The sequence below is a fragment of the Diceros bicornis genome, chromosome 8 (assembly GCF_020826845.1).
Source record: "Diceros bicornis minor isolate mBicDic1 chromosome 8, mDicBic1.mat.cur, whole genome shotgun sequence".
In the NCBI taxonomy this organism is placed as follows: domain Eukaryota; kingdom Metazoa; phylum Chordata; class Mammalia; order Perissodactyla; family Rhinocerotidae; genus Diceros; species Diceros bicornis.
In genome coordinates, this window is record NC_080747.1 from 59,475,153 (window position 1) to 59,496,228 (window position 21,076).

General features: G+C 38.5%; 1 protein-coding gene across 1 annotated transcript in view; it reads left to right on the forward strand.

Annotated features, from left to right (window-relative positions):
• The window catches only part of LOC131409263 (alpha-fetoprotein-like), a 41,402-nt gene that overhangs the window by 19,935 nt on the left and 391 nt on the right, over positions 1-21,076 (forward strand). Inside the window, exons 9-13 of the mRNA XM_058546347.1 lie at positions 884-1,016; positions 2,614-2,711; positions 4,624-4,762; positions 6,389-6,615; positions 14,133-14,265. Coding sequence (XP_058402330.1) covers positions 884-1,016; positions 2,614-2,711; positions 4,624-4,762; positions 6,389-6,615; positions 14,133-14,265 — 730 coding nt within the window. The remainder of the gene's footprint in view (positions 1-883; positions 1,017-2,613; positions 2,712-4,623; positions 4,763-6,388; positions 6,616-14,132; positions 14,266-21,076) is intronic.

The following is a 21,076-nucleotide window of genomic DNA, read 5'->3' on the forward strand; positions in this document are numbered from 1 at the left end:
AACTCCAACAAGACATAAGAGTTTGAGTTTTCTTCAAAATTCTTTGTAGAGCGACTGTAGCTGTATTTCTGAAATCATGTTTAATACTGGCTTATAAAAGTAAATGTCGCTACCTGAACCCACTTATTCCTAAACTTGCATTTGGTACTGAAAAAGTCGATAGGCACAACTTCCTAGGGGAAATCACATTAGACTACGAGTTGGGAGACCTGAGTTCCAGTCTAGCTTGGTCATGCATGAGCTTTTGAATGCAGGTCAAGCCACTTAATTTCCCCACGCTTTTGGGTTCCAACTGTACATTGAGGTGGTTGGATAAGGTCACTTCAAAGGTCCCTCCTGTGATTCTATGATTCCTTTAAAAATATTCTAGAGTCTACATTTCTCTTTCTTGTAACCCAAAAGAATGTGTAGATTATGCATGGACTACTCATGCTTGAAGGCTTATGTGGAAAAGAGGGCAAGATGGTGATTTAATACCTAGCCAGCACTTCCTTTCAAAAAAGTTGTAATACTTATAAAAGTTAGCCTCAAAGATCATTGCAAAAATGTATTCTCACCCAAACACTTGAAATTAATTTCTAGCAAAAGTAAGTAGAGTCCCCAAGCTAGGAACTATCAGCTAATCAGGATGTTTTAGACTCAAGTCTGGATCTGCCACTCACTACAGTATGACTTTTGAAAAATCATATAATTTTATTGATTTGGTTTCTTTATCTCAAATTGTAGTCAATAAAACCTTTCTGCGAGCCTCCCAAGGTTTCCAAACGGCTTCGGGTCAGTTAGAATATTGAATATATTTCATAGTCGTAATTGGCTTTTGAAAGAAAACTCATGGCCTCTGAATTTTACTGTTTACTTTCTAATACATTTCCTATGGATACAGGTTTCTTTATGAATATTCAAGAAGACATCCAGAGTTGGCAGTTCCAGTGATTTTAAGAGTGGGTACAGTATATCAAAACTTACTGGGAAAATGCTGTATATTAGAAAATCCTCTGGAATGCTATAGCCATGGGGTAAATTCCTTTTTTTAACCTGTTACCCGTAGTGATTACAAACATAAGAAAAATTTCAGTGCTATTAGTAATGTCATACTTTTGTAAGATGATTATGCTACACAAGAAATATGATTCCCATCTAAACCAAAGACCACATCATCATCCAGTAGCAACTGTCTGGGCGAGTCACTGTCTTACAGATTCTGTGCTTCATGAAACCTTTTCTGTGCCATCTCCTCTTTAGGGTGAATGTTTGCTTGGCACAGTAGCAGGTAGCATGAAAGCATAGCCTATTGGGATAAGGGAAGATTGACTATTTCCACCAAGCAGGCCTGGAAACTGTCCCTATTTCAGGCCAGAAATCATATTGTTCACAGGCAACAGCTATGCATTTGACATGAAACAAGCAGGTGGCTTTACAAATCTCTGACCAAGTGATCAGTTATCCGTGGGTTACCAGGAGCCAGGGGGGTTCTGGCTTTTGTTATTCTGATCAATGACTTACATATTTACAGAGGGGGGGCAGGTGAAGTTGAAGGCATCTTTGTCCTGTCTGGGCTTAGCATCTTTCTGTCCCCAGAGAGGATAAATGAAGGTGATTTAGTCTTCTGTAGGTTAGCACTCTATTATACATAGCATCACCAGTAGACTTCCACAATAATCATTACGATAATAGTAACTTACAGGGGCATGGATGTTTAGAGTTTACAAAGCGCCTTTACAACCAGTGTCGTATTTGATCCTCGTGACAGCCTGGTAAGACAGATAATGCCAGAAGTACTAACTACATTTTATAGATGAGAGTAATTGAGTTTCAGAAGGTTCAAGTGACCTGCTCAACCTCACACAGGCAGTAAGGACAGGGCTAAAGGTTAAATCCAGGCAAACAGTTTGCAAATCTGGTAAAATTTTCACTGTAACACACACTGCTTATTAGGATCAGGTGGACTGGGTCTGATTAGTTAAGATGATAATCAGTGCTCCTACCAAAGAGCTAAGCCTGCAAGGTCACTTGTATCTTCCCACTGGAATTTTGTTTGCACAGTTCAAGAACTCTTTGGATGTGAGTTTAGCTCTGAAAATTCCATTTGGTTCACTTCAATGTGTATTTGTGGAGTGCTTTTCTGTATTCAAGGCTTGTTCATGTTTTTATTAAACCATAACTTCTTAAGACATATCTATGTTTCTATACCTATATCTATATCTCTATATCTGTGCTGTTTATGTAAAAAGGCTATATTATTAAAAATAACCAACTTGCACACACACTGTGACCAATCAAATTTAGATCTACAAACTGCCTTTAAGGATCTCTTTCTGGCTTGATGAATGATTTGCCTTCTGCTTGTAAAATATGCTGTTTAAGTCCACAAATGAGTTATGTCACAGGAAACTGAGTATCAGTTTTGCTGTCCCATTTCTTTCTCCACAAAGTACATGGCCATTCCTGTTTTAGCAAAACATGTTTTTCGAGATTTGGAAATTCACTAAGTAAATAAAGCCCTGGGTTTAGGAAAACAGTTACATTAAACTATTACAGAAGATGGTTTTGCAATCTTGCCTCAAGATATATTGTTGCAACAATAGATAAACACTGATTATCTTTATTTTTCAGGAAGAGATGTTCCAAAGAGTGGTTCGTGAAAGCCATGAGCGTGTAAAAAATCACTGTGATTTACGTGAGAAATTAGGAGATAGTAACTTCCAGGACAGGTATACTTCTAAGATATTGTCCAGATTTATGCTTGTTAGTGAGTTTTTGTTAATGCTGAGAGTTGCTAGGAGTCCACACTTAACCTTAAAATCTCAGAGGCCAAGGAAAAAATTCGTTCAGAGTTAACCTAGCTATCTCTGTCTTGATAAGATAGATGTCCACATAACCTTGGGTGCTTTTACACTGTTTTCAAGGCCACTTTCCAGATTCCAGTCAATGCCCAGAGGTTAGAGAGTCATGCCCTGGCTGCCCTCCTGCAATCTCATTGGGGCCCTCTCTCTCTCACACCTGAACATAGTTTGGGGCTTTGCCTGCAATTTTGAGTCAAGGCTGCAACAAAGATCTAATCTAGAGTCACTTTGTCAGTTTCAAGTCAGATCTATATAGCAAATATAGTATTTTCACCATTGAGAGTAGAGATAAACGGATACCTTAGTCATTTGCCAGAGGGAACATACACAACTCCTTGTGTGCAGAAAGCCTGGTAAATCCTATTGTATTTCACAGATTAGTATGTCCAAAAACAAAAGCCAATTTTTCGTTAAGATCTTACTGTAATAGTCTATTTAGAAGCAGCATATTGAGGAAAAGTAAAGTTGGTTATAGTGTCCTATATTATTGAGCTTAAATGAAGCATCCAGAATAATGCATCCAGAAAAATTATTTTTGTTTCAGAGAGAATATTTGGCTTATTACTTTTCTTTTATGTTGTGTTTAGTTTCTAATATCTAGTTTAAGATTAGGTCTGTGGTTCTCGAGCTTCAGAGTGCATCAAAATGACCTAGAGGACTTGTTAAAACACAACCCATCACTAGATTTTCTGATTCAGTAAATCTGGGATGTGGCTTGCGAATCTGAATTTCTAAAGTTACCAGGGATGCTGATACTGCTGGTCCAGGGGTCTCATTGTGAGAACCACTGGATTAGGTTGACTGTTCAATTGGCTGTTATAGCTAAATTCTTCCCACAACTCCATTAAAATATAAGTGCAATGATTAATTCTGATTTTTTGTTATCCTTAAATCCAGTTCTGTAGAGTCTTTCTCCTTAAAACCTCTATCCCTCAATTCCCACCACGACTCTCCTAGTTCAGTGTCTCTCACTTGGATTACTGGAATGGCTTTCGAACTGTTTCTTCTCTAGCTTTGCCTTTTGCCCACCTCCAACCCATTCTTTATACAGCAACCATAATTATCTTAAAAACAATGTAAATCTGATTCTGTAACTAAGCTTTCTTCCCTCCCTTCCTCCAATCCCCAATCCCCCCAATCAAGAAAACAAAATCACATCCACTGACTTTCAAATGCTCCCCTCCTACTTCCATTCCCTCTCATGGGTTCATTTTTAGTTATTGTCAGATCTCAGCTCACATGAGCTGAGATTTCCCCCCAGAGGCCTGCCTGACTCCCTGGGATGGGATTAGAGGCCGTTCTATGTGCATCTGCTGCACTCCGTACTCCTTGCACTACATTGGGTGTACTTGTCTATCTCTCCCACTAGAGTGTGAGCCCCATGGGAGTAGGGGCTGTTTGCTGATCGTTCTGTAGCCCCTCTTTTAACATATTGCAGGCAACCAATAAAAGCTTTAATGGCCTGTGCATATATTTATTTCAAAAGCTGTTTACCCTAAGTCTGATTTTGCAGCCATCCAAACTAGCTAACATAGTATCCTCGATAAGGAGAAAAAAGATGGATCAGAGTGGAGCAATGTGTGAGGTGGGAAGAGAATTCCAAGTATACTAAATAAGCCATTGGGCTATTGGAACAAGGACTAAAAGGATAGAATTAAACCCAATTTAACCCCTTGTTCATCCTAAATCAGAAACACCATCAGATATTGAGGGAAACTGTACAATTCTTTATTTGGGGCTCATAGCCATTTCCAGGAGTAAGAGGAAATTATTCTTTCAGGCTCATAGTCCTTTATACCAAGAAAGCGCCACAACTATCTGCTCAAGAGCTGATTATGTTCACAAAGAACATGGCAGCTGCTGCCACCAAATGTTGCCCACTGAGTGATGAGCAACAGTTTGTCTGCATAGAGGACTCGGTAAGCGCGTCTGTGACTTCATGTTAGCCTATTCTTGAAGTTATAATCTCTAACCCCCACAATCAGTCTCGTGTTGGTGGACACATCCGTGAACTGTCAATGGAGCCTAACAATTCTGTTCTCTGGAGAAATTCTTTCAGCTCAGCTCATGTCAATTGTCTTTGATTAGCAGCCGTGGTAAAACTGTCTCATCTCTGAATCTGGAGATGTCAGATTCACTAGACCTTTGTCTGGATCACATCTCAGGGTCTGTTCCTTGGGTTTTCAAGTCAACGAAAGTGATTTTGTCAGCAACTTCAAAGATAATGCTCATTTTAGACTAACATCCTAATCAAACTCAAAAGTGTTAAATTTATTAGATGGAACACCAGTGTGTTCATTACAATGAACAATGTCTTTCCAAAGGCAGAAATAATTGAGTCTAATAACTAGGCTATACTTTTTTCTGAATCAAAATATTTGGGAAGTTGAATATGGATATGAGTATTAGTGCAAATGGAATCGGAGGTAGGGCAAGAATGGTCTTGAGGGAAATTTCTTCCAGGCCATAGTGACGCATGCTAAATTATTCCTTTCTCACAATGCAGAACATCCTTCCAGGGACCTAAATGCTAAGTCTCCGAGATCTAATCTCTAGGTCTCTCTTAAGTGGTATTATTTTAACACTATTGAATTCTTGTTTGGTGACAGCTTTCTTTGCCCTATTGGTAGAGGGTCTCCTTTATGCTGAACTGGTCTTTCTTCTGATAAAATACAATTGTTTTGGTTGCAGATTTAAAAACTTTTATTATCTAGCGCTGCCTTCCTTTTATTTTATTGTCAATTTTTATTCTCTAGTCATGCCTCCTTTGGAGAACTGTTTTGATTAGACATGTATTCCTAAAGCCTTATTTTTAGGTGATTTCTTTGGTTACTTCCAAAATAGATAAACATGTGGTAAATGTTGATGCTTACTGGCCCTCAATTACTTCATCCCCACATACATAAGTGACAGGGAATTTGGGTGGTCATTATACTCAGAGGGGCTTAAAGGCAGGCTTGCAGATAGCATCAGGATAAGTATAAGATACCGCACTGGAAGCAAGTTAATGTGACGGTTCTAGAACGGGACAAGTAAATTAAATGAAACAGTATCCAAGAATTTCTTTGATCATTCATTTATTCATTCAACAAATATTCATAGAGCATCTACCATACGCCAAGTTCTGTGGTAGTTACAGATGTCTAGTTGTAAAAAACAGAAACAAATTGGATTTGAGCTTAAGTAAGACCGCTAATTATCAGTCTTATATCTGAGTCAAATTAGCTGTACTGTTGACTTGATTTTAATTTGATGGAGCATAAGAAACTCCTGCCTCAGGTCAACACTGGTCTATAAACTGGACTGGGGAGGAATCTGGAGGTGGGGTCTAAGCAAACTCAACTTGAGGATGACAGGAAGAGGAAGGACAAGGCTGGGAACAAGGCTATAGCTGACATTCTTGCTTTTTCCCAAATAGTGAAATCCAGGCTGAACTAGCAGAAACTAGAATTTGAGAATACTTCTATGGGTAAAAAAAATTACAAAAATAAAAATATAACAATCAAAAACCTTAGGGCTCTTATTTTAATTCTCTTCTGGAAAAGGCAAAGCTGATTCTTGGAGCTTTATGCAGAAGACATGAGGCCGAGCCTATCAATGTTGGTGTGGGCCGTTGCTGTGATGATTCGTATGCCTTCAGGAAGCCGTGCTTTGATGATCTGCAAGTTGATGGAACTTACATTTCTCCACCTTTATCCTGTGACCAAGTCATCAGCCTTAAAGGAGACTTGTGCAAAGCTCAGGAGGCGGAATTCCAAACTGAAAAGCAAAAGTAAGGATCTTTGTCTACTTTGTTCTTTACCGCCAATACAGTACTAGGTATAAAGAACTGTAAACTGGATGCAGATATAAGTATTGTGTAATGAATGGAGCAGGTAATGTTATGTTGGAGGTCAAGTAGAATTGAGGATATTCTGCAGTTTTTGCAACTATTGGTTATCAAAGTTGCTACCTCAATTTGATCAGTTAATAAGATTGAAGTATACTGATCATAAAATATTAACAGTATGTTAATGTATTTTTCCTAAAATGTGAATTTTGGAACATAAGTTTTATAAGATGTCTCATACAAACAGGGTTCCATGATCAAATAAGTTTAGAAATACTGTATTTCCTTTCTCCTCTTAGAAATTCACTAGACTAGAGTGAAATAACTAGACTTATTGTGGTAATCGTTTCATATTATGTACATATATCGCATCATTATATTGTACACCTGAAACTGATATAATGTGTATGGCGATTATATTTCAATAGAAAATAATTTAAAAAAAGAAAAAGAAATTCACAACTTCCATTAACAGAGGAAGTCAGAGAAGTGCTGTAATAAAGTAACCTGTTTAGCTTGTTTTAACCCAGAATCATCTGGACCACAGAACCTACTAAGATTCTGCAGGACCAGTATGCTGGGAAAGTGCTTTGGAACATTCCATTAGAATGATGTGTGTCACCTCATAGTATGTCATTACTTTTACTACCACTCCTACTGTTGCTAGGAATGCCTGTTTTATCTGTTTGGAAGAACGGTTTTGGGGTGATTAGTAATGGGTGCTAGCCGAGTGATAATGTAATGCCTGTGAATTCAACTCCTTGAATTTTTGATTTTCTTCTCCTCCTGCTCATCCACCCCCTGTAATGTAGTTTCTTGCATCACATAAGACTTTATAGTAACTTCTCAGAATATAGGAAAACAAGATATCACTAGACACTCACAATTCTAAAAATAAATATTTAAATGCCATATATGTCTTTTCTATGAAAATATAATATCAAAGAATACTGAACATGGAAGAAAGCTTAGATATTAATCAATCTTTCCCACCTCGAGTTTAGGAAATCCTTCTAAAACACATTGTGCTGTTCCTCCACAAGTATCTCCAGTGAGGAGAAGACCATTTGCCTAAGCAGCCTATTTTATCTTTAGATATGCTTAATTAAAAAGCTCATCTTTTCCTGTTAAGTAGAACTCTGTTTGCTTGTAACTTCCAAACAAATTTCTACTTCCAAAGCTACAGAGAGAAATACTTTACAGATATTCTGCATTGCTAGGGAGAGATCCCTATTATTTGACTGTCAACTAAGGATGAGGTAGGGTTGGTATAGCCTTCAGTGCTGGTGTGGGTCACTGCTGCGATGACCCATGTGCCTTCAGAAACCAAGCTTTGAGGATTTGCAAGTCAAAGGGACTTACATTTCCCCACATTTACCCTGTGACCAAGTCATCAGCCTTATGTAATATTTATATCTATATCTACCTACCTGATATGTACATATATAGTATATGAAAACAATTATAAATTAGAAAATTTTATGAATCTAAGTTATTACTTTACAAAGTGGTATTCTGATTTGGTTGCTGTTACTGATACTGAAACTAATTGATCAGAAATGTTTCCGATAGAATACAGTCTCTTTATATTTGACCAGGATTTCCCAATGTGTGTTCTAGGCAAAAAGGGTTTCTGGATCCAGTCAGCAATAGAATTTAATCCAGTGCTCTTTTTTACTCCTGCTTTCACAGTATCTATTGGAATATTTATTCATTCTACTATATTGTCTACCCTCTTACTCTCCTGCCACTGCAGCCCACTGTCAAATATTTTTTCCCTCATCTTTCCCTTATATAATATATCAGTTACTTTTTGCTTCATAACAAATCCCACCAAAATGTAGTGACTTAACACAGCATCGGTTATTATTGCTCAAGTGTCTGTGGGTTGATTGGATGTGTCTATTGACCTGGGCCAGCCTCAGCCTTTCTCAGTTGGGCTTCTTCAAGAGTCTGTGGTCAGCTGCTAAGTCAGCTGGGAGCTGGCTGGCCTAGGCTGGCCTCAGCTAGGAGGGCTTGTCCCTGCTGCATGTGGTCTCCTGTCCTCCAGCAGGCTAACTCAGCCTTCTTCACATGATAGATGGGAGAAAGGGGAAGTGTGGAGACCTCGTGAGGCCCAGATTTGGAACCATGTGATGCCAGTTCTGCTGTAACGTAGGTCATAAGTCTGGCCTCGATTAAAGGGGTGTGGAGATAGACTTCACTTCTTGATAGGAAGCATTGGAAAATCACATTGTAAATGACATGGATACAGAGAAAGGTGGACAATTGAGTCCATTTTTTAAATCAATCTGCCACATTGGATCATTATGTAGATCATTAATGTAGTTGTTGAAACTACAGAAAATGATATATGTCAAGATAATGGTGGAAAGTGAGGCAATTAACTGGGTCTGAAATTATCAAAAATGAGGGGACATGACCAGGCGGAAATAAATAGGGATGGGGATGTTAGAGTTTGATGACAGGTACTTTGAAGGAGCTATGGCTTTTATAAGAGGATGAAGGAGAGATAGGTTAGAAGCAGTAAAAGGGAACTAGATGCTAACATAAGTGGTGTTCAAGCACAAATAGCTTTCTCTTGAGAGGTCTTGGGGGATGCTGTGTCGTCTGGGGAACCTCATGCTTCATACAGAGAAAGAAAAATTCAGAGAAGAGGCTGTAGATGTTGATGAGAAAGCCTCAAGTCACAAAGGAGACAGAGGATGAGTTACAGAGTGCAAGGAGAGCAGGTGATGGGTGGGATGAGGGATGTAGAAACATCACTATGATGACATATGATCTGGGAGACTTGGATTTCTGATTGTGACTGAAGCGACTGAGGCATGACGGGGCTGGTCTTGGAAGTAGCACATGCAGCACACACAACGTTAGGACAGCTAGTCTTGCCCTTGGCTTCTGAGAGCATAAGGTGATTAAGATCTCACAAGTGGGTGGTATTCCCCCCAATTCTCCCTATCTCACTTGCATAGACTGAATGGGACACTTATTATCAGGAATTAGAAAAGAGGCTATCTGTTTGCTGCTGCGGACAAAGAAATGTCTTTCTTAGTGGCATCAATCATCCATCTCTTTACCTTTCACCCCATTCTTGAGCCTAGAGTCAAGACGTTCCCATGGCCCAGGCATTCTCCCTTGGAATGAATTCCTCTGGTGATGGATGTGTTGTTAGAGGCCCCAGGTGTAGTCCACCAAGGTGACTGTTCTAGGAGAAGCCAAAGAGTGAAATTCCAGTTTCTCTGAATCAGCAGGATGCATTGAAAACACTCCAACCCCTGACAGTGGGGCAGGTCCCTTATAATGCTCACCCCCCTTCCCACCCTCTTCCCATCCTCTTCACGTCCTGTCCTCAGGAGAAAGCACACCGTGGTTCTCATTGTTCCTCCTCCCCCAAGATCATTGGAAGTGGTAGTTTATTGCTAATTAATTTATTTACCCTAAGTCTTGCTCTTGCAGGGTCTAAATATTATTAGTCCAACAATATCATCTTGCCAAGTGACGCAAAGTTTTTGTTGCCTTTGGGAATAAACACATTCTCATGGTCAGCGAGCACAAGGTTGTTACTTGTTCTGTTTTATCCCAGTACTTGCAATTCATAAGCTAACTGACCCTTGAAGTCCTTTCTTCAGTTCCCAAGGTGAGCTGATCACAAACTAGACTTTAAAATTGTCCCATAAACACCCAAAGACCATTGTAACATTCAGTTAGCCATTCTTTCTAGCTCAGGCTTGATGGGAGAACATAAGGAGAAAGTCTATTTTACTTCCAGAGTGCAGACTTTGTTTTCTCTTGAGGAATTTCTCTGGGCATAGATAGGCACCACTTTCTGTATGTCATCTCACCAAATCCTTACCACAAATGTATGAGGTAGATAATAATATTATCCCATTTTAGTTGTGAGGAAACTAAGACTGAGAAGACAAGAAGAGCTGGTATGAGATCATGCGATAGGTAAATAGGTTGTTGAGCTGGAATTTGCCCCCAAGCTATCTGGCTCAAAGCACACACACTTAACTACCAACATGCAGCTGTTAGTGTGCCTCAAACGAGACTATAATACCTACCGGTAGTAATTTTTAAAACATGGAGCTCTTCATATGAAGGCTAAATAATAAAAAGTGTGAAATATTAGGAGACATCCCTGTTCTAGTGAATTCACTGTGTTCTCTGTATCGAGAAAACAGCAGCATAGAGACAGTTAATGTAGAAATTTGTGGAATATCCTGGGAGAATCCATATTAGGAGTCAAAGACCAGGCTGGAAAAAACCCTCCAACTTCTTGGGATAATGACAAGGGCTGTCTTCATGACTTTCACCCCTGTATAATTCTGGGGGACCATCACAGCATAAATCCACACACAAGAGAAGAAAAAACAAGTGAAGGGGCTCCCAGAGGGGAAAGAAAAAATTCAGCGGGATAGTAAAGAGAAGGTAGAAGTTGAGGTCATGAAATAAGATAGAGAAAATAAAAACGAAATAGAAGTTCAAAGTAAAAGAATTTAAAATCCAATTAAGAAAAATATTGAGTTGAAATGTTAATATAAGACTTAAGATAATATACATAGACTAGAATGTGCTTTAAATGAAATGGTGGACAAATTTAATGAAAATAAAATAATACCATAGAAATAAAGAACTGAAAACAAGTTGATGGTATTGAGGATTAAAAATAGGATTTAAAATTTAAAAAGGTAAATTAAAAAATTTAAAACTAAAAGAATAGGAAGAATTAGGGGAAATATTTTGTATGTGTGTGTGAGGAAGACCAGCCCTGAGCTAACATCCATGCCAATCCTCCTCTTTTTTTACTGAGGAAGACTGGCCCTGAGCTAACATCCATGACCAACTTCCTCCACTTTATATGGGACGCCGCCACAGCATGGCCTGACAAGCGGTGTGTCGGTGTGTGTCCGGGATCAGAACCCGGGCCACCAGCAGCGGAGTGCGTGCGCTTAACCACTACACCAAGGGGGCCAGCCTCCTAGGGCAAATATTTTTAAATGAAAGCAGTCAGCTTGGTAGGTAGAGAGAAGGGGGGGAGGAAGTGGGCAGGACAGGTGAGTCAATTGCAAGCAGATCACAAATATGTGACATTGGTGGAGGGGGCCCAGCTTCCCAGTGGCACAGAGACCCCCGTTGTAGAAATGGCAGCCTTTATATCTAGAGTGCCAAGGAGAGATGACATGACATCCTGATACCCCTGCTCTTAATCTCATTCCCTGACCTTCTGCTTTCTCATAATGGGAAACTTTTTTTTCTTGCCTGTCCCAGTACAATGGGAGCATTTCTCCTTGTTTAAATAAGCAGCTCCTGGCTAATCGTCCACAAACTCAGCAGTTATGCTCGGTTTCCCTCTACTGGTCCCTCTGGGGAAGTGCATTCAGAAACCAGATGACCCAGCAAGAGAGAAAAGAAAGCAGAAGTGGTTCAGTGTGACTGAGGGATAGGGTGAGACAAGAAAGAGAAACTTTGGGGATGAAACTAGAGAGATTGGGAGGGGCCAAGCCATGAAAGCACTTGGAATCTGACAGCATGTAAGTGAGAAAAGAGAAGGCAGATATATATGAGGCAACCTTCCCACCTCCCTCATAAAGTTGCCCTGTAATTGTTGAATCCACAACTCAGATCTTCAGGGAAATTGTGAAGATGCTCATCAATTATTTGCTGAATGAATACACGAATAAATAGGAGAAAAGCTGTGACAATGCACCATTTATTGTGGGAGTCAGGGAGGAGGGAGATCATGGTTGGAAGCAACCAATAATTTGAAAGGAAAGCAAGTTGTGCTATTATGGTTGTTACTATTCAGTGCTGTTATTATCTTTGCCGCCATTTATTGAGTGCCTTCAGTGTGCCAGGTACTGTACTCAGTCCTTTAATATATTATTTTTGGTTCTCACAAAAATCTTGCAATGTAGATGCTCAAATTTTCTTTTTATAAGATGAGAGTCAGAGAGGTTAAGCATCTCATGCACCATCACACAAGCTAGTGAGTTGAGGACCTAACTTGAACCAAAGTAGGTTTACTTCAAAGTTTGTACCCTTTTCATGATATTAGAAGAAAAGAGAAGTCCAGATTTTTCATGAAGTAGCAGTAAACTCTGCCCCTTCCTACACCAGCTTTGGCCTCTTGTGGTGCCGAATATCCTAAGCCAGACCATAGAAGTCCCAAATGGGCGTTTGGAAATAGGGTAATCAACAGGTACCCATGATGGTTAGAGCTGAGACTTGGGCTGTCCTGTGCTTTTATGGGTGGGTCAGTGAATTGCAGCATTACGAGCAATATCGTTTCTGTCAGAATTTATTCTGAGACAAAATCCACCAAACTCCAGTGGGACATAGACTACATTTCTCACTTTGAATAATTAATTTATTAAAAACTGATAATTATTATTCAAAGATAATATAAATTGACTTGACTATAGATCTAACATACAGACAAATGATATAGAGACACAAACAAGCACAGTGTTTTCTTTCAAGTGGGGTCTAGTTTAGGTCTAAGTTAGAAGATTGGGTATGTGTAGAACAGTCAGATAGAAAAAATAATGCTTATATATTCTCTTTCTTTTTAAAATATTGATTTATTTTACTATTAAAGTAATACATAATCATCGCAGAAAATTTAGAAAATATAGGAGAAGAAAATCATAACACTTTTATTCCAACACAGCAGAGATACACATTATAAACATATGTGTATTATAGGAATATGTAATGTCACGTATGTATACAAGCACACACTCCCACAATTGCCCTCTGTCCACCATCAGTCTTCTAACACTTAATAATGTAAGTTTTGCACACTCTTGCTATTACCTGCCTATACAAAATTTCACTTCCAGCAATTATCCCCAGAATCCTTAGGGAAGAGTTTATGCAACTCCCTTCACCTCTCCAGGAATTCTCCAGGCCACTCTCCATGGCACCACTCCTGTGCCACTGGGAACAACTGTGCCCTCAAGGTACTGCTGTCTTCTTCTCAGCTGCAGACTGAATCCCTTGAAATGACAAACCTGCTTTCTGTTTTGTTGTAAGAAGAAAATAATATCTTTCCCACCCCCCAGGATTATACACTTTCAGAAGGTTCCAGGGCAGCCCTGCTTGTGTCTTAATGGTTTGCAGGACTTTAATAAAAGTATTCTTACAGCACTTCTTCAAAGAGTTACCCTGATCCTGCATGATTCAGCTGTGAGTCTAATGGAGGCCCAGCTGGGGAACCACAAAATTACTCCTGTCTTCCACTGACCAAGCCTTTCCAACTGGTTGGAAATCTCTGAGCCTGACTTCTTGTCTCAGGATTTCTCTCAACTCCCAATCCTCAGGCCTTCTGGGAGGGTGGCTCACCTCACTGGTTTGTTATATATGCCCAGACTATACCATTTCCAAGGAGTTTGAAATCACAGTTACAAATGCAATTCAGGGAACACTTGTATTTTTTCTACTCATTTCTGATTCAGGATCCTCAGCAACCTTGTGAAGCAGAAGCTATATGCAACACAGATGCAGTTCCAATCAATTATTGTGGATTTCACTCACCTGGTGGAGACGTGCTGCCAAGCAGAGAAAAGTGAAAAGTGTTTCCAAGAAGAGGTATGCTTGTTTCCTTGTTTATTCTCTTAGCTCTCTTAGGGTTTATTAAAGTAAAATAATCAAATAAAAATAGAAATACAGGATTGTCATTGCAAGAAAAATCATTTCTCCATTCCCATCAGGAGTGAATTAGGAGAAAATCATAGTCTAGATGGATTGGTGTAACTGACTATATTTAGTTTAGGATATGTTAATATTTATGTTTATTTGAGGAAACTAGGAGTCTTGGACAGGAGTAGAGATGAGTACAAGAGTCATGACACCAGATGGACTGGAGATATTTGGGATTGGGGGTGAGAGGAAGAAGGGTGAATTGAAGATCCTAGATAATTGTAGAAAAATTGTGTCCTTGGAAAAACTGAGACATTTTAAATAATAACAGTTTAAAGACCTGTCTGGGCAAACTGTAGTATTGTTCTAGAAATTTCTAGAGACATAATCAGGCAGAGTCACCAAATGTAGTTCAGGGCTTAACCAGGGAACAAAATGTTGCTACTGATAATCAATAACCAATCTATAGATAAGAAAGATAGAGTGATATTTATTGAGCCTAATGTGAGCAACAACCCGGAAGTGTTATCTTCCCCAGGGAAGAAAGCACTTCAGAGAAGCGTGGTTTACAGCATGGTTATATACCCTTTCAGAACACAGAACATACATGAAGCATGACGGGAATACAATTTTTTCCCCCAAAGTCACAAGGTTTTGCTGCAGGTTAGTACATACACAGTAGGTCAACTTGACCTTAGTTCTCTGGGAAGAAAAGCTTATCTTCAAAGAAGTACTGATGTCAGTATCAGAGAGAGGGAGACAAGCATCCCTACCTTTAAAGAGTGCATTCTCCCCTTTGGGAAAATGTTTGAAGCAGATGTACAATGCATGTTTGGTGGGCCATAAGTCAGGCTCCTATGGGAAAAATGAGTTTTAGGCCAAATCAGATTTAAACCAGAATGGCTTTCTGCATATACCTCAATCTGTGAAAAAATTATTAATATTTTTATCACATGCTTTTCAACCCCTTTTCTGTTCTAGATACTCTCTGGACGTAACAATTTGCCAATATCCTTTTAAAATGTGTTGTCTTTTATACCTTCCAAAATCCCAATGCAATAACAGTAAAAATATACAAAAAAAGCACATAAAGCGCTCTAGATGCTAAAAAGAAAAAAAACTACCATCGATGTAAGAGATGTTGATGAACTTCTGGAAAAGGAAAGAAAGCCATTGGTATAACATTAACCAATATATCAAAGTACAGATATAGGAGCTCAGAATAGTGACATGAAGAGATGTACCAGCAGTAAAAGATCAGAAAGTCATTGATATTTGAGCTACTTTCGTTCTTGTCTGCTGCCCAGCCCGTTTTTCAAAATTTCTAAAGATTCCTGAAGCCACCACGATCCTTTAAATAAACTAATTTTTACTTAGGTTAGCCAGAATTTGATCTTATTATTTACATCTAAAGGACCCCTATGGACATACCAGCAAAAATACTGTGCAAATATGTGGACAAAATAATATTTAAAAATGCAAGGACCAAGAAAGTTTATCTCCCAGGCGCCCATTTGAAAAAAATACATGCATATACACATGCATAACTTAAGAATGTAGCACAGCAAAACTTAGAAGAATCCAAGAAAAACAACATGGGATTTTAGAAATAGTCAAATTTACCCAGGATTACACTGTGTGGACAGCCATGAATCAATCCTAGACATAATTAGATCCAAACGGAAAGATTAAGTTAGAGGACTTTTCAAAATATAGCTTTAAGATGATAGACTATTCTATTAGAAAAACTATATGATTAAGAACCTGAAATATTTTAGTAGTTTGATAAAAATAGGTGCTTAATTTGTCAACATGGAAAAAGAAAGGCAATTAGAAACCCTCAAAAAAGAAGGATGTACTAGGAAACCATAGTCCAAATATGCAAAACTAAATAAATGTGGCATGGCTTTCTGCAGTTGATATCAGGTAAAAAAGAGACTTCACTCACTCTTGACACCTTTTAAGCGACACAGGATAAGTCATTGACCTATTGGTCAATCCATTCACAGCACTGCTGTAAATAATACTCCAAGTACACACACTACCAAATATACTATTTAATGGTTTCCAGTTTTTAGCATCAACCTATTAACAAAGCATATAAACCTTATATTTACAAAGGTTTGAATAAATCTAGACAATGTAGAAGTAATGGTATAGCTTGAGAAAGGAAAGCTGGCAAAGAAATGAGGTGAAGTTTAAATATGTTAATTATGTTTTTGAGAATCATTAGATGCTGACTGAGGCTGAAGGACCAAGAAATAAAATATAACCAACAGAAGAACTAAAAATACCTTAACTAAAAAACAATTTGAGAAAGAGTGTGGATAGGGTTGTTGAAATTGGTTAGTGTAAGTACCCTATATGCTTTAAGTGATGGTAATATTTTAAGAAACTATTAAAGTGATGATGATAATCACTAGGAGAACTAAAAGTGGAAACATTAAAACTGGTTACTTTTTGGGAATGGGAAATGTACCCTGTTCTTCTGTTTGACCTTATACCCTGTTTGTGTATTACTTACATAATTTTCAAAACTTCTGTAATGTATCATAAGAAACTGAACAGAGTAACCCAGAATGACCTGATCCATATAGGTTGGGATTATCACCCTGCTTAATCTGATCCTTGTTTTTTCTTCTGAAATGCATCCCAAGATTGAAGTAGCTTTGATAGTAGACCCATTAAGTTGTAAGTATAGACTACCTAAACCTACAGTCTTTTCACATGAACTTGTGTAAGTCACATCCAAAAGCAGAACTTGACTTTTTTTGTTGTTAAATTTCATGTGTTATTTTCAAACCATCATTTCAATCTGCCCAAATTTCTGCTAATTCATGTTAACTCTCTTCTATATTATATTCTCTTGGTTGATAGATGAATATCTCAGGCCTTAGTTATCATTCCCCACTGACGTGGAAGAGAGAATTTCTGTGAGCAGAATTTTCTCCTTGAACCTGCTGATGTCTACAGTTCATGTTATTATTTCATGAAATGTGAGATGCCTCGTCTTTGGGTGATCCAGATTCACTCTGTATGGCTGAGTTTCTTATTTTATTCCTTCTTTTTGTTTCATTCTGACTCTTGCCAACTTTCTAACATTGATTTTGGTTCACTATTTTTCTCCTTAGAACTTTCTTTCATTCTGGCTTTCTTTTCAAAATATGTCTTCCATCTTCTCTAAAAAAGCTTTATCCTCCCAATAGCCATAGCTAGAAAGGCAGTCTTCAAACCTGCCCACTCTCTCGTTTAATAGGCAGAACAGGTTCACATAATTGACTATTATAATCTCAGAAAAGAAAACAAAGAAAATGCCTGTAGGTTCTCAGAGCAGTTGGTCTTTTATAGCTAACTTGGGACATCTACAGCCTGCCAATTGGCTGAGCCTCTTCACTTCTGGGATCTTCATTCCGTGGAGACTCCTGAAGCCACTAGGTACTATTCCTTTGCTCTCCAGTCAAACCTAGAACCCTTCCACGAACATAGAAGCACAAAGACTTATACAAATTCTTGATGATAAGATTCCAAAATATTTTGATCATCTATTCACACATTTTTGCTAAGCCTATTCATATAAGGTTGTTTTTAAAATATTCCAGTCTTATCTTGATATTTAATATCCCCAAATTCTTTCATTTTATTCATACATATGTTATTTTCCAATTGTTGTTACCATCCTTTGTTCTAACTTCTCACTAAGAGTTAGACATACGAAAATATTGGGAGGGGATGGGGAAACAATTTATGACAATCAACTTTCACCTTAGAAAAGTGGTTCTTAAAGTGGTTCCCAAACCAGCAGCATCAGCAGCATCAGCAGCACCCGGGGGAACTTGTTTGAAATGCAGATTATCAGACCCCACCCCAGATCTACTGAATCAGAAACCCTGCGGGTGGAAAATACTGATTTTGTTTTAACAAGCCCTCCAGGTGATTCTGATGCACACTAAAATTTCAGAATCACTACTTTAAAAAAATCATACAAAGGTAAAGTTGACCAAACTTTAGAGATGATGCGTAATTACATATAATAAGCATTTTTATCTGAAGAAGTAATTCTAGCAAATTTAATTAACATGATATACTCTTCAGATAGTTTCTATATTCTCCTTTAAGTTGGGGAGAAATCCTGAAAAAAGATAGAGAGGCAAGGGAAAAATATTTGGGTTTTTCAACCTTTAAGTTGAAGATTGCTGTTAGGCAAAAAGTGTAGGGAAAAGCACACAGAAATCTTCCTATCATGCTATTGATGAACTAGTTCGAGCAAGTACTATTCATACTCAAGAGCAAGAACACATCAAGAAAACTCCCTTGGGCATTTGCAGGCACAGGCCCTTCTGCAAATGTGTTTATTTGTGTGGATATGGGGTTGTTACTTAGGTAGAGACGTGTTTTCTGAATGCTTTACAAAAGGTAGAAAGGCTTTAAAATAAATAAATGGACTCTAGTATATAGGTGATTGTTTTCATTTTGTGCATCAGCTAGTCTGGGGGTCAGCAAAATTTTTCTGTGAACAGGCAGATGGTAAATATTTGGGGCTTTGCAGTTCACACAGTCTCTATCATGACTACTCAAGTCTGCATTGTAGCCAGAAAGCAGACGTAGACAATATGTAAATAAATGGGCGTGGCTGTGTGCCAATGCAACCTTATTTACATAAACAGGAAGTGGAGCCAGTTTAGCCTGAGGGCTGTAGTTTGCTTACCCTTGACTAGACTATAGATATATGACTTTTCACATAAGCACATGTACAGTTTAGCGGAAGAGGTAGAAAGGAACCCCTGAAGGTAATTAAGGAAGTCATGAAAATTGTTACCTGTGAAAATATTTCCCAGGGCCTTTGCTTAAATTAACCCCAGTCATAACTAGCCCCAGCCTGTTTTGACTGTAAAGGCTGCTTGATTTTTTTTATTTTTAACTACACACTTGCATTCCTCTACTCAGACACTGTCACCTACTGTATTCCAGTTTCTGCTCCTCAAGTCATGTCCCTGGGAGAGCAGTGTGTCCCAGGTCTCCTCCATGAACTCACGAGAATCTACTGTGTCACAACCTACCATAATATTCTTAGCAATTTAAGTCACACAACTTTACTATCTAATGAAAAATCATTTGTTAGCTATATGCAACTGAATTAATTATGGAAAAGAGTCTCCTGGTAGTTTGATGAGTGCACAGATAGTGCATCGTTCTGGTCACTGTTCTTTCCTCTCCGCATTCTTCAACCCCTGTTCCAATAATCCTCTGGCCACTGAGAAAATGAAATCCTTTTCATCTCTGATGAAAATATAACAAGTTTTCACATATTGAGGTATATGGGGAAGCCATTCAGGTTTAAATCTGATTGGGCCTAAAACTCATTTTTCCCAGAGCAGCCTGACCTATGGCCCATGGAACATGCATTGTACATCTGCTTCAAACATTTTCCCAAAGCAAAGAATGCACTCTTTAAAGATAGGGATGAATGTCTCCCTTTCTTTGACGCCAATACCAGTACTTCTTTGAAGATAAGCGTTTCTTTCCAGAGAACCAAGGTCAAGTTGACCTGCTGTGTATGTGCTAAACTGCAGCAAAATGTTTCCTTATGACTTTGGGAAAAAAAAATTGTATTCTTGTCATGCTTCGTGTATGTTCTGTGTTCTGACAGGGTATATAACCAGGCTGTAAACCACACTTCTCTAAGTGCTTTGTTCCCTGGGGAAGATAATACTTCCAGGCTAGTCCTCAGCATTAGCCCATTAAATACCACTCTTTCTTATGTATAGATTGGTTATTGATTATTTGTGTTGACGCATGTCACAAAGGATATGGAGAAAAGACTGGTAATGTTTATCCCACAGTTTTAGGATGGGTGACTTGTTAGCATTCTCCCAACATGTCCAGCATTTTACAAAATCAAAGAGTGGTTAACGAGGTCTCAGCGTAAGGAAGATGTTTCCTCTTTCTTTTCTCTGTTCTCTGCATTCCATCATTTGAGTGCATGTTTTATATTTCAAAATCTTGCTTGGGCCTTTCCTCAAGATGTGGAGTTATCATCACTTCCTATTTCATGAGAGACACCTCATTACTGTAGTAGTCTTCTCAGACTCCTTTCTTCTACCTTATCTTAACAGAAACTTTGTTTTCCCCCCAGCATTTGTTATCATAACAAATTAGAAATTTACCAAGGAACTATGGAATAAATGAAGTCAGGAAGGACTGATATAGAGAAATATGACTTCCCCTGTTATTGTTATGAACAAGATTAAATATGAGGGTCTTGAGGTTAAGTTTATGGGAAAATTTCCCTTGAAGATTGATTAAAAAAGGTCATAGGGTACCGAAGAAGCAATGATACCTTAAGCTCCAGAGATGTTTTTAAAAACAAGCCTAAATAGATTCCAATCTCTCTAGATGATTTAGGTGTGGTACTGTTTGAAAGTAGGAAGGACTGAATTAATAGACTTCTAACCATTTTCTACAGACTCCTAGGGGCTCTTAGGTGGGCGAGTTATCTGTCCTCAGGGATGCATGTGTGTGCATCTTAGCAGTGGAGTTCTAGGTGTCCCATTCCCACTTAACTAAACAAGATTTCATTTTTATCTATTTACTTGGGCTTCCACAAATGATTTTTATTTGAATAAAAACTATACAGGTAAAAATTGGGCAAAACTGCTGGACTTAGTGTAGAGGTCCAAGCCAGCACATATGGAGGGGGCAGAGATACTCTGATCAGTTTTAATGGTTTTGTTCCTCTGGAATTCCTGTACCTGAGTGTGTA